The following is a 13,746-nucleotide window of genomic DNA, read 5'->3' on the forward strand; positions in this document are numbered from 1 at the left end:
GGAGTGTAGGGAGTTTGAGAGAGTTTATTAGAGGGAGTTTGGGGGAGTTTGAGAGAGTTCACTCCTAACTCATTCTCTTTTAAGAAACAATAAACCCTTATTTGCAAATACCATTGATCTTTAATCAAAAGAAATAAATAAATGAAAATGATCATATCTCTGTATCAATAGTATGTTATTTTGTGCAACGAGATAATTTTTTTTCCCTTCAGTTTAACGGTCTCCATACAATTCTAACTCCCTTTGTTCACGAACATTTTCCCACATATCATCCGCTATACTCTTTCTCCATGCATTAGCTTCTTGACGTTGTTGTTCTTGAGTTTGTTGTGTCAAAATTTCATCGTCATTTACAAGCGTTGATGGATGGCTATCTTCCTCTTCCTCTTCCTCGATCGGAAACTCATCTGAACGACATTCTTTTCGTAAGAAGTTGTGTAGGCCTGCACAAGCTGTCATTATCTCCGCTTGCACCTGATACGGAAATGGAGGTTGAGACTTAAAGATCAAGAAACGAGACTTCACAACACCGAACAATCTTTCAACTACATTCCTCAAAGAAGCATGACGCATGTTAAATAATTCTTCAACCTTTTTCGCATGATTACCCGTACCAGAAAATTCTTTCAAATGATAATGTTGGCCACGAAATGGTGTTAAACAATATCGTCGGTTTGCAAACCCACCATCCCCCAAGTAATATTTACCTGAATAAAACACAAAAAGAAAACTTCGTCAAGTAGAACCCGAATATAACTTAACAAAAAAACTCAAAACTTCACATTAGATAAAAGTAAAATTACCTTGCGGTATTTTCAGTCCATTTCTTTTTGTCATTGCGTCGTTAAGTATTTTCGAATCATGAGCAGACCCTTCCCATCCACTGAGCACGTATATGAACTCCAAGTCGAAGTTGCAAACCGCTAACACATTTTGAGATGTAATTCCATGTCGATTCCGATAAACGGCTGCATTTCTTTTCTCTACCATTGCTGGGATATGTGTACCGTCCATAGCTCCAATGCAATCCTTAAAGTAAGGATAAAATCGTGTACTCTCACGAATTTTAAATGGAGTTGCCCTTGTTGGCTTAGCCATCATCCTCGGAGCTATAGAATTTAAAGCTCGCAACATCCTGTTGAAGTTTTTACTAATTGTCCACCGAGAGCGACCAAATGTGTCGCGTATTGTGCAATATCGTGAACTTTGGCCAACAACAAGTAAAAATGTACCAAGCATTTCTTCAATAGAAACACATCTTGTATCACATAATGATGTAGTTTCTCTAATGATACAACATAGTTTTAGAAAAATAGCAGGGTACATCCTATAACTTCTTCGAAAGTCTTCTGGGTCTTGACGCAAAACTCCCCTTATATAGTTATATCCAAGCAAAGTAACTGGGCGTCTCATTGGTCTTTCAATATGCTGACTTTGTATGTATTGCAATTGCTTGATTATATCCATCAACCATGAATGCACCGCTGAAAGTATATTCAAAAATATGGATAGTTCAAATTCATTATTGGTGCTTACCTCTTCATCATCACTGCTTTCTTCTTCTGTATCAAAGGCTTCATCTTCACTATCTGTAGATAAATCCAAATCAGACATGTTCACCTAAAAATATGATAAAAGTACTTTTTTTTATTAGAATCATCATTATTTCAAAAGCATAAAAGTATATGTATATAGAAAATAAGCATATAGAATATAAAGTTCATAAATTCAATCATAATAACCATAAAGATGTCAACCCATAAATTAGTTGCAATCAATCCATAACAGTAAGTTCTCAACTAGGAGAAAAGAAAAATTAAATACTAATAGTTATGAAGAAAAACGATCAAATGTTGTAACTCTAAAAGCCCATTAAACCTAATAGAAACTTGCAAAGATGACATGTTTATGCTTTTAACTTTGAACCAATCCACAACTTTCTCTCTTCAGGAGTAAAACGTATGAATAAGTTCTTCTTGTGATTGTTGTCCAGCATTTCAATTACTTTCATCTTATCTTCCAAAGAAATTTCCTTCATGCCATAAACAAGATCCCATACTTGGTTATCTTTCTTATCCTTATCAATTCTGCGCATTTCTTTTTCAATTTTGCGGTCTTTTTTCTCTTTCGCAATAAGAGCATGCATTGAATAAATAGAAGAAGCAATCGATGAACTGTTGGCAATCAGTTTCTCTAGATAATCAGACTGCCCAGTAGGATTAGTTGATGTACAAGTGTCACCAATGTCACACCTTGGTCTTTTCTTTGGTGTCGTTTTTCTGACAGGAATTTTCTTTGTGTTCATATCTTGAGTTTCATCTTTATATTTTTCATCACTTTCCTCTAAGCCATATCCCATGTATGATACGTTAAAAGCATTATCATATTGCTCTCGTTGAGTATAATCAACATCGAAGTAATCATCTTGTTCATCTTCCTTATCACAGGTTCTAGCGCTTGTACCCTCATGGGTATGATCAACTGTAACTTTTCCAGAAGCACATTTATTCCCAAAAAAAATAAGCAAGTCACCATAGTCTTTACCATTATATTCCCTTAAGTTAGTTTGGTTTGGATGGCTCTGTTAACATACAAAAAATAAATAAAGGATAAAGCATGAATTAGAACTCTGCACAAAATAGAAGAAAAAAATATCAAATTTAGTTTTCAGTAAGTAACACACACATACCTCAAAATAATTGTTCCACATCTCGTAGGATCCAGTAATCATCTTGTTAGCATCATCCCAACCGAATCCAGAAGTACAAGATTTAAACAAATCCTGGTATTGACCAAATCTAGTCTTCAGCCATCTATGTTTCCCTTTATAGTTCTCAAAAGATTTGTCACAACCACATTCTTGGTTAAGTTTTGGAAGTATCTCCTCTTCCACTATTCTCTTAGTAAAACATCCACTAGTGTCTTTCTTCTTCTCAAGTGTAGCTTCTACCAACAGTTCCAATAATTTCTCAGTCTCTCGAGTTGTCCATTGTTTGTAATTCGTAGTCACTTCTGTTTCCGGTTCCGTATTCTTATTCTTCCTAACATTCGTTTGCTTCTTGATGTTTTCAGCAGGTTGGCTGGATTTTTCCATTCTATGGTGTGACATGTTAGCTACATTAGTACTTAGACTAATACTAGAACTTAACAAAGCAAGGATAATAATAACACCAAACAGTCTAATGTAAACATGATAAAAAATTGTGATACTAGATTACACAGTACTAACACGCAGAGCTACTTAGCCAAATTGTTAATCAAAGAAAATCCCTTAGCAACTCCTTGCAACAAAAGCACCGTATGAATTGGCTAAAACACGCCAATACGGAATGAAGTACGCCACTGTATTGAACTTTGGCATATAGAATAGAAGAAAAGTATGTGTCTAAATAAGATGACTTAACAATTGATAGTGATTCTCAATGACACCCATGCAAAGTAGCAAGCCAATTAATGCATGATGACATAACAAATTATGAAGATAGCTGTAAAGGAATTCTGTTTCACCGAAACACAGTTTCAGATTGTCCAATCTTTGTAGTACTAATACTTACCTGATCCTATTTAAATTTTTATGGTACACTTACAACTCAATATTCCACAACACACTCAAAAATCATAGCATTCCAACGGTTCATTAAAAAGATACATTACTCAGAACCGACTACTTTCAATACGTGCATCCAGAATTCAGTTCCATATTTCTCACACTTTGGTGTACCTAAAGTGATCAGAACTTCATGAAATGTATACAGTAGGTAACCTTCATATATACAAACATCATACTAAAATTTCAGCTTTGTCCGATAAGCGGAGAATGAGATAAATAGGAATCAGTCCCCTATTCGGGACTTAAACTCAGCAGACCATAGTCATATATTGTGCAAGATTTTCAGTAGCAAACGTGAATTGATCCGCGTGAAAATTTTACTGTACTTCTATAACAAGGTAAACTACGACATACTCAAATTTCATCATATTCCAACGGTTGAATTTAAAGATATCATTATAATCAAATCATGCAATTTCTTACCAAGATCTTTTGAACCACAAATTAGGGTTTTGACAGAGAGAGACTACCCACAAAAAAAAACTATACACACAATCAAAATAAACAATCATGGAGATCAAAGATATGAAAAAAATCAAAATAGTACACAAATCAAACTATTATAAACAATCATGGAGATCAAAGAAGAAAAAAAACATACCTGGAAAAAAACGTTTCCTCTTCTTTCTCCTATGGTTTTCTACGCACCAAACTCCTTCCCAAATCTCTACTCTTTTGAGAGATTTGTTGTGAGACCAAAATACACTAAAAACTCCTTTGAACTCCCCAAAGCAACCAACTCCTTAGTATTGTAGGGTTTTATGACTAACAGGGAGTTCAAGAGCTTTTTTTAAACTCCCCAGCGGACTAACAGGTGTTTTCTAGAGAGTTTAGGAGACTCCTCTAAACTCCCCCACGACTAACGGAGATTTGGAGAGACTCCCTCAAACTCCCTCATGACTAACAAGAGAAAACCTAAATACATTAAAATCTCTCGAACTCTCCCACGACTAACCCCCTGTTCACGTTGTTTTCTAAAAGAAAATTAGAATCAGAAAAAGAGTTTGGTCTTCTCAAACTTTGGTTGAAATAAAGAGGTCCAAAACACCCTTAGTTTCCCTCGTGCTAAACACGTGTGGACCATGCTCAGAGTATCTAGAGTGTTCCATATATCTACTCACCAAGGACCCTAATACCACTAAGGGATAGCTTATTTAGTTAACAACACCCATTGTAAAATTTAGGGGCACTCACCACGGCTATACACACCCTATATTAGGATCGCAGGCACACACTATCCGGTTCTTACTTTCCACTCAAATGGGTTGATTTCGTTTCCAGAGTTAAAAAGAGATTTTAGTGTCGTTACAATAACTCAATCTTAAATACAATACCTTTAGCTGATGAAATTCTGATAGTCCTTAGAAAATTAAAACCCAAGAAGTCTCCTGGCCCGGATGGATTCCCAGCAAGTTTTTTCAAAATGAACTGGGACATTGTAGGAGAACAGGTAACTCATACAATACAAAACTTTTTTAAAATTAGTGAGTTAGATAAGGAATTCAATAAAACTTTTCTTTTCCTGATACCTAAAATTAGACATCCCAAAGACCCTAGTCAATTTAGACCAATAGGATTGTGTAATACTATCTATAAGATAATAGCAAAAAATTTAGCTAATAGAATCAAACCACATTTAGACTCCATAATCTCTCCTTTTCAAGTTGTTTTCCTATCAAACCGCCAGATATCTGATAATGTTATAATTTCACAGGAAATTATACACTCTTTCAAAAAAAAAAAAAAATTAAACATGCCGGTATGGGGATAAAAATTGATATGTCAAAAGCTTTTGACAGGGTTAATTGAGATTTTCTCCTAAAAGCTTTAAAAGTTTTTGGGTTTAACCAAGTTTTTGTAATTTAATCAATACTTGTATATATACAACTTCTATAGCAGTTCTGTTAAATGGTTGTCCATGCGATTTTTTCAAGCCAACTAGGGGACTTAGACAGGGTGCCCCTTTATCCCCATATCTCTTTATTATATGTATGGAAATCTTATGTAGAAGCCTAGTAGAAGCCGAAGAAAAACTAGAAATTCATGGAATCAAAATAACACCTAAAAATAGTCCAATATCCCACTTGTTCTTTGCGGATGACTGTCTTCTATTCATTAGAGCTGACCTAAAGGAATGCCACAATATTCTTCGCCTTATTGACAAGTTCAGTACAGTCTCACGTCAATTAATTAACTTTGATAAATCAGGAATTTTCTTTATCAAGAAAGTTCAGCCTAAACATAAAAGAATGATTAGTAGAATCCTAAAGATCAAACATATTGATTTAAAAGATTCATACGTAGGAACACCTCTATTTATAGATAAATTCAAAATAAAACCTTTCGAAAACATTATAGAGAAAATGGAGCACATAATTCAGAAATGGATAGGAAAAACTCTAGCACAAGCCAGCAAAATGATACTAAACAAAGTTACCCTGGCAAACTTAGCTACTTATCAGATGAGCTGCTTTATATTGCCAAAGAAACTAACAAACAAAATAAATGCTCTTCAGAGAGATTTCCGGTGGGGGAAAGAAACTAATAATAAAGGTTATTATCCAACCTCTTATTCTTGTCTCTGTAAACCCATTCATAAAGGGGGGTAGGTTTTAGGAATGCCCATAAATTCAGATTAGCCCTTATAGCCAAATTGGCTTGGAGAATTTTAAAAACACCCAATGCTCTTTGGGTTTCTCAACTTAGACCCGGATACTTCAGGAAAACATCTGCTTTTAGAGCAAACATCCCAACTTCTAGTTCTTGGATTTGGAAGTGCATCTATAAAGGAATAAAACTAGTGGAACAAAACAGTATATGGGAGATTGGAGAGGGAAAGAAAGTTAATATTTGGGAGGATAATTGGATCCCTGACCTGGTAGAGAACCTTAAGAATTACAAGACCATTCAAAATACTCACTTAAGTCTGGTGAAGGATCTTATAGATATCAATACTAAAAGATGGAATGTTTTCCTAATTCACTCATTGTTCCCTAAGCATATAGCTCAGAAAATATGTCAAATAAGACTTTGAGATGGTTACTTACTAATTCAGGAAACTTCACAGTTAAATCCATGTACAATAAGCAATAAGTTAAATGAAAAAACCACAAATAATTACAATTTAGGATAAAAAGATGTTTTCTGGAAGAAACTATGGTCTCTTAATATATATCAAAGAATAAAAAAATTTGCTTGGAAATGTCTACAGAATGATGTTTCTACTAATAGTAAAAGGCTAGATTCCAATCTGATATCTCCCCCTTTTGTGCCTTTGGTTGTTGTGAGATTGAAACTGTTGAACACCTCTTCCTTCACTGTAATTTTGCAAAAGCTGTTTGGGATACTGAACCTTGTCCTGTTGATACACATTTCAATGTTAATACTACTTTTTTAGAGGTTTTCAAAGAATGGTTAGGAAAAGACAGTGACATTATTAATATAGAAATCATATTGACCAAAATCGGTTCATATGCAAGGAAAGATGTAATAGAGATTTTGATGGTCAACATCAAACACACCAGCAAGTGGCCCTAGAAATACAGAGACATTTAGCTTACTGGCATAAGGAAAAATACCTATTTCACAAAAAAAGACTCAATGATAGGAAACAATAAAAACAACAAATGGCAATTCCCTGAACCTGGTCATAACACACTAAATTTGGATGCTGCTTGGATCTCAAGTAGTGTCCCAGCAGGTTATGCTATAATCTTTCGAAATAATGCAGGTGGTTTCAAGCAAGGAAGAGCAGGACCTATCTCATCAACTTCACCAGAAGAAGCGGAATCTTTAGGATTTCTTCATGCAGCAAAATGAGGTAGAACAAAGAATCTGTCAAAATTTAGTGTGGAGGGCGACTGCAAGAATCTTTTTGACTATCTGAATGGAGACATGGCAGAACCAAACTATTATTGATGAAGTTAGGCATGAATTTTCTTTTTGTAACAACTTTAAAGGATTTTATTTTAAACCTAGAACAACAAACAGGATAGCTGATACTCTAGCTATAAAGAGGCTAAGAACTTTAGAACTGATTTTTAATAGAGCAATAATCCTCCTTCGTGTATCCTCAATGATCTAGAAGTAGATAAATCTAATACCACGGTCCTTGACAAAGGCCCAGTACTAGATGGCTCTGCTCTTCCTGATGTAAGGGTTACTAACTCCTTAAGTTAGTCTTTTTTTATGAATTGTTAACCTTCAAAAAAAAAAAAAAAAAATCAAGATAGATACATGACTTGTACAAACTGGCAGCCAAGACTTCCTCGGAAAAATATATGAATATGGCACTATAAGGTGCAAGGGGGTGAATCTGGATTATGCAAAACTCAAACAGTACCTCGCTTACACGCGCGGTAACACCGTGATAACTGAGACAAGAAAAACGGTACAAGTTAAAGGAAGGACCACAAAGAGGGGACTAACCAGAAGAATAAAAAGGAAAAAGAATACAAAGAAAAGAAAAAGGAAAAAGAGAAATTAAAATACATAAAAGGTCTCAGTTTCACAATTGAGAATTATACTAAACAGGTCTAAGTTCCTTTCACACCTATTAAAAATTATCCGTAGACATTACCTATGATGATCTAAAGTCTTCAAAAGACTCCCATACCCTATTATATTCTAATAATTCAACCAACACAATCATTAAAGAGGTAAAGGACTCCACTAGTCTACAGAGACCCCATTTCTTCATACTCATCTCATTGAAAAACCTCACCAACAACTGCTAATTTCTAGTCTCTATATAACTCTTTAGATCTCTTCATCTGTTTCCATAGTGTTTAGATCTCTAGCTAGCATCAGTTTGTTTCAATGGCAATTGGGATGGTGTTGATGAAATGCATGTTTATGATGGTTTTGAGTGTGGGTTTTGTGAAATCAGACATAGATAAAGATAGAGAAGAGTGTACCACACAATTAGTTGCGGCTGCTCCATGCCTACCTTATGTTGGTGGAACGGCTAAAGCCCCGACACCGGATTGTTGTACTGGTTTTAAGCAAGTTCTTACTACTAGCAAGAAGTGTCTTTGTATTGTTATCAAAGACAGGAATGATCCTTCTCTTGGTCTTAAAATTAACGCTACTCTTGCTTTGGGTCTTCCTGCAATTTGTAAAACCAATTATCGCAGTTCTGAGTGCCCCGGTAAGTTACTTACCTGATTTGATTCTGAATTTTTACTAGCTTATTGTACTCATTATTGTGGTTTTTATTTGGGTGTATATGATTTGATAAATTCAGCTCTACTGCACTTGCCTCCCAATTCACCTGATGCGAAAGTGTTTGAGGATTTTAATAAAATTGCTAATGGTACTACTACTGCTACTCCACCGGCGGCGGCATCCAAGGGTAAGTGCACTATCTTTAGTAACTTGGCATGAATTGATGAGCAAGCAGCCTTTGAAATAACTATGTTAACATTAGATGCATGACAAAAGATAAATTAGATTGCTAATTTCAAATTACTGGACAAAAAACACCAAATCTGCCTAACTCTGGTAGACTGGTAGTATTCTCCGGTTGTCCATGCTTTTATACAGTGTTTTAGCGGCCATTAAAACGTAATATGCAGTATTTTTTTGGCAGAAATGTTAAAATTTTTAGATTATTCTTTTACCTAAATTTTGTTCCACATTCTGATTTTGTGTTACAGAAACTCCAAAGAGTGGCAGCAGTAATGCAGGAGGATCAAGTCCACCACCGAAGAATAATGGTGGAATGAAATTAAATAGTTGGTTGGGTTTGAAAATGGTGGGTGGCGTTCTTTTATGGTGTTGTTTAACATCATATTATTGATTGCGGATGATGTCTTAAGTGATTTAGTTAGAAAGTTGAGTTTATTTAAAGTTCATGTTATCTCTTGTATTAAATTAACATGTTGATGTTGGTTTATATTGACAAGCTATCAAATCAAACAGTGTGATTTGCTAATTGTATGTGTTCTGTTCCATATTATGCTCTCAGGGAACTCTGACTCTGAGTATGAGAAATTTGCTTCTCACATTTTACGTTTGCTCTGTGAATTTACACTTTGTTTATGCTGTTAGTTACTAGATTTTAGAAAACGAGTGCGAATATGAACTAAGCTTGTGCAAGGTAGTCATATTCTATCCTGTTCAATTTTAGAAAACACAATGCCTACACCCTACACTTATGATGAGGATTGCGCCATTGCAAAAGCTTGGGTGACACTCAAAGAACATTTTGAAGATCTAGGAAATGACATTGATCAATCATCCGATGCTTGGTGGAACCGTGTATTCATCATTTTTGTGGTTTTAGACGGAAATTGTAACTCAAGGACTTTGAAACTCGTCAGAGAAAGGTTCGTGGAGATATTTGAAGAATGCGAAGCTTTCAAAAAAGAATTGAAATCCTTGAGGGAAGCTGAACCCGATATGTTGGGTGTTAGAAGAGTAAGTATTCAAACACATCCATATCTACGCAATCCAAAGTTTTGAATGATACTAACAGGCTAACTTATTTCTGTTTTGCATTTTCAGTTGGGGTTGGCGTATGCTCGATATGAGATTATCCGTGGGAAAAAGTTTGAGCTCGAAGATTGCTATTGTATATTGGATGGCACTACCTATAATTATAATCTTTTTGGTTAAGTGTTTAAGTGCACCGTTATTATCTATTGTCTTTCATTTCCTTCAATGCAACGCTATACAAGATGTATGTCTTTTACGATTCAATGAAATGATTTTATGAAATAAAAAATTATGATAATCCAGAGAAAGGGTCGTTAATATACATAACTACAGTACCTAACGACTCTAACTAAAACTCTTAATGGCTGGTTAGGGTCGTTAATTAATATGACTACGTATATGACGACCCTAAATGTTTTATTTACAGAGAGTTTTGGTTTCAGAGTCGTTTAGGTATAAACAAACAAACTACCGACTCTAAGTGACCTAGCTAAAAGAGTTGTCAATGTTTATGACACCACCTTAACGTTTTTTCATAACCTGGAAAAGGTGCAGGTTTGAATCGTCATTGGTAGTGTCAATATATTGACGACCTTAGAGAGTCGGTTGGGTATACAACCTCCGACAGTAACGACCCTTACACTGAGTTGTTCCGTAGTGTGGATTTCGATCACTTGGAGCAAGAAACAGACAAACCAAGGGTATAAGATGTTTACCTGAATGTTTTGAGCTTCGGGTTCTTCATTTTGAGGGTTGGTTCCTTCATCTTGAGCAATAGGATCTTCATTTGCACCATTATCCAAGGCATCCTCTACTAACATGTCTTCATCATACATCCAATCCAAATGGGAATGTAAGATAATCTCACCATCAACACAATCATGTTTGTTATTTGAAGCTTCACCAACATCATTTCCTCAACTTGAATCACTCATTTCTAAAAATCCTAAGTTTTCCCCCAAAAACTAATCTTCTTCTTCTCAACACACAAAAACACATCTTTTTTTCCCCAAATTTTATTTCTTAAATATGATTTTAACATAAATACACTAATTAACTTAGTTTAACTAATTATTAACACTAATCATTTAAAGATAGTTCAGATATTAAAAAATTGGATAAGGTGTAACCAAAATTAGATTTTGATGACCCATTTTGTCCTCTAGCGGGAGGCCCCGATTGTTTCTTGGGATCCCCCAATTAAACGAGGAAAATTAAGCGTGCTTGGCATACCCTGTTGGGTTGTTCCCTCGCGTCATAAAAATCAATGTTACAGCAATTTTTAAAGATGGGCACATACCCCAGAATTGATACTACAGTATTGTATTCTAAAGAGTAAAGACGGGTCATTGTTTTTTTTAAGGAATAGAATTTTTTTGCCATTTAATGAAGAATCAAACAGAAACAAAACCAAAGGGTGGAACATTTTGAAGGGAAAGTTCTGCTCCATACCCTCACTTCTTTCTTCCATTTCTTCCCTGCATGATGTGATATAAACCTTCCATCTGGGAATGGTAAACTTCTAGGGCTCACAATTGGTCCCGGCTAAACGACCATGCATCAGTTCATAAGTCTTACGAATTTGGGGGGCAATGTAAGTCTTACGCTCTTGCTTGACTAGACTAGAGTACTGACATCTGACAAAATGTCACTGGTAGCCAAGACTTCCCCGGAAAAATACATGTATATGGCACTACAAGGTGCAAGGGGGTGAATCTGGATTATTCAAAACCCAAACAGTACCACGCTAACGCGGTAACACCGTGACAATTGAGACAACAAGAACAGTACAAGTTAAAAGAAGGACCACAAGGAGTGGACTAACCAGAAGAATAAAAAGGAAAAAGAAAAAGAAAAAAGAGAAATTAAAATACATAAAGGTCTCAGTTTCACAATTGAGGATTAATTACACTAAACAGGTCAAAGTTCCTTTCCCACCTATTAAAAAAAATGGGTAAACATTATTTATGATACTGCTTCAAGTTAATTGTGAAAATTATATGTCACAAAACCTAATTACACGACTAATAACCAGATTTATTTCCATGAATTCTTTTCAACTATTTTTCTGTAGGATTGATTCGTTATCGGATGTGAAAGACAAACCTCATAAAGTCTCGACTTCACAACCAATAACCAGATCGACCTACAGAAGAAATTCTTGGTAGGTTGCAAGTGCATCTATCTCCCCTATATAATGTTTCCACTTTCTACTCTGTAATTTTATATCCCCATTAATGGCAACTGCAAGATGAAACTTAGCTTATATAAAGACAACTCTCTTTGTTGATGTTTCGAAAATCTCTCAAAACTAAACACAACCTCTAATCTTGCTCATATGATCAACCACAACTTTGGTGATCATATATATATAGAACTATGAATTTCTTTTCCTAGTCCTATTACCTTATTACATGTCTTTCCTTTTCTTAGAACTAGATGACTTCTAATTCCCTTAAGATTACATCAATTTCCTAATCTTGTCATAACCAGCTTGTTAGTGACTTCTATGTTGAAGTTTAACCAACATTCTCCCCGTTAAGCTTCAACCTTACCTGTGACATATCTTGTACTCCAATCAATTGTCTCATTTCTTCAAACTTGATTCGAGCTAGTGCCTTTGTCAATATATCTGCTTTATGCTCAGTTCCTGGTATGTGTTCAACGTTAATGACCTCCTTCTCGATGCATTCTCGTATGAAATGATACCTTTTGTGAATGTGTTTCATCTTCCCATGAAACACTGATTTTTAGTGAGTGCAATTGCAGACTTATTATCAATCTTGATGGGAACTTTTTCAGGTTCTCTTCCTTTGATTTCACCCAACAGTTCTTGAAGCCATATTGATTGTTTAGCTGCTTCTGTTGCGGCCATAAAGTCAGCTTCACAGGATGAGAGGGCTACAGTGTCTTGCTTCTGTGAACACCATGTAATAGGTGCTTCTCCTAGATAAAATATATGACCAGTTGTACTTTTTCCATCATCTTGGTCAATATTATGACTGCTGTCACTATACCCAACAATTCCTTTTGATCCTCCTCGACCATACTTCAATCCACAGCTGATTGTTCCTCTTAGATATCTGAATATCTGCTTTATTACATCACCGTGAGACTTGCGTGGACTCTGCATATAACGGCTTGCTACTCCCACAGAGAAATCCAAGTCTAGTCTTGTGTGTAACAAGTATCTAAGACATCCAACATTTCTTCTATAACTCGTTGGATCAATCTCAGCTTCTTCTAGTGCCTTTGAAACTTTAAGTCCAAACTACATTGGTATCTTATTTGGATTACAAGTTTCAAGTCCTGCTTCTTTAAGAATTCTCCTTGCATAAGCTTCTTGTTTAATCTGAATCCCATCCACTCCTTGATGGACTTCTATGCCAAGGTAATAAGTGAGTTTTCCGAGGTCTGACATCTCAAACTTTGATGACATTTCTCTCTTGAACTCATTGATCACCTTAAGGGAGTTGCCAGTCAAAAATAGATCATCTACATAGACTGCAATCACAAGAAGCTTTCCCTTTTCTTCTCTTATGTATACTGATGTTTCTTTAGAGCACTTAACAAATCTGATTTCTCTTAAGATTTGATCTAACTTTGTATTCCAGGCTCGAGGAGCTTGTCTTAGACCATATAAATATTTTGATAACTTATAAACCTTATGCTCTTGTCCTTTTACTTCAAAACCTTCT

The 13,746-nt window shown here is 35.4% G+C and overlaps 3 protein-coding genes across 3 annotated transcripts; 2 read left to right on the forward strand and 1 right to left on the reverse strand.

The window, feature by feature from the left end:
* Positions 1-267: 267 nt before the first annotated feature.
* On the reverse strand, positions 268-1,098 carry LOC113319182 (the record flags this gene model as incomplete). Its single annotated transcript, XM_026567457.1, has 2 exons — positions 804-1,098; positions 268-386 (listed from the first exon to the last, which is right to left on the reverse strand). Coding segments are annotated over exons 1-2 (414 nt in total), but the record flags the coding sequence as incomplete, so codon positions are not given.
* A 7,066-nt stretch (positions 1,099-8,164) lies between these two features.
* Positions 8,165-9,622, forward strand: LOC113318167 (protein YLS3-like). The gene is made up of 3 exons (XM_026566293.1): positions 8,165-8,759; positions 8,856-8,963; positions 9,268-9,622. Exons 1-3 carry the CDS (start codon positions 8,429-8,431, stop codon positions 9,408-9,410), a joined length of 582 nt encoding a protein of 193 aa, XP_026422078.1. The 5' UTR covers positions 8,165-8,428; the 3' UTR covers positions 9,411-9,622.
* On the forward strand, positions 9,615-10,350 carry LOC113318169. The gene is made up of 2 exons (XM_026566296.1): positions 9,615-10,030; positions 10,118-10,350. Exons 1-2 carry the CDS (start codon positions 9,749-9,751, stop codon positions 10,226-10,228), a joined length of 393 nt encoding a protein of 130 aa, XP_026422081.1. The 5' UTR covers positions 9,615-9,748; the 3' UTR covers positions 10,229-10,350.
* The last annotated feature ends 3,396 nt before the right edge of the window (positions 10,351-13,746 follow it).

This window comes from Papaver somniferum, chromosome 10, assembly GCF_003573695.1.
Source record: "Papaver somniferum cultivar HN1 chromosome 10, ASM357369v1, whole genome shotgun sequence".
Lineage (NCBI taxonomy): Eukaryota > Viridiplantae > Streptophyta > Magnoliopsida > Ranunculales > Papaveraceae > Papaver > Papaver somniferum.

What these genes read in the sequence shown, in the direction of transcription:
- LOC113318167 (XM_026566293.1), top strand. Translation starts at nt 8,429, where the DNA reads ATGGCAATTGGGATGGTGTTGATGAAATGCATGTTTATGATGGTTTTG. An exon ending in TCGCAGTTCTGAGTGCCCCG is followed by an intron (nt 8,760 to 8,855) that starts GTAAGTTACTTA and finishes TGATAAATTCAG; the next exon opens with CTCTACTGCACTTGCCTCCC. An exon ending in ACCGGCGGCGGCATCCAAGG is followed by an intron (nt 8,964 to 9,267) that starts GTAAGTGCACTA and finishes TTTGTGTTACAG; the next exon opens with AAACTCCAAAGAGTGGCAGC.
- LOC113318169 (XM_026566296.1), top strand. Translation starts at nt 9,749, where the DNA reads ATGCCTACACCCTACACTTATGATGAGGATTGCGCCATTGCAAAAGCT. An exon ending in ATATGTTGGGTGTTAGAAGA is followed by an intron (nt 10,031 to 10,117) that starts GTAAGTATTCAA and finishes TTGCATTTTCAG; the next exon opens with TTGGGGTTGGCGTATGCTCG.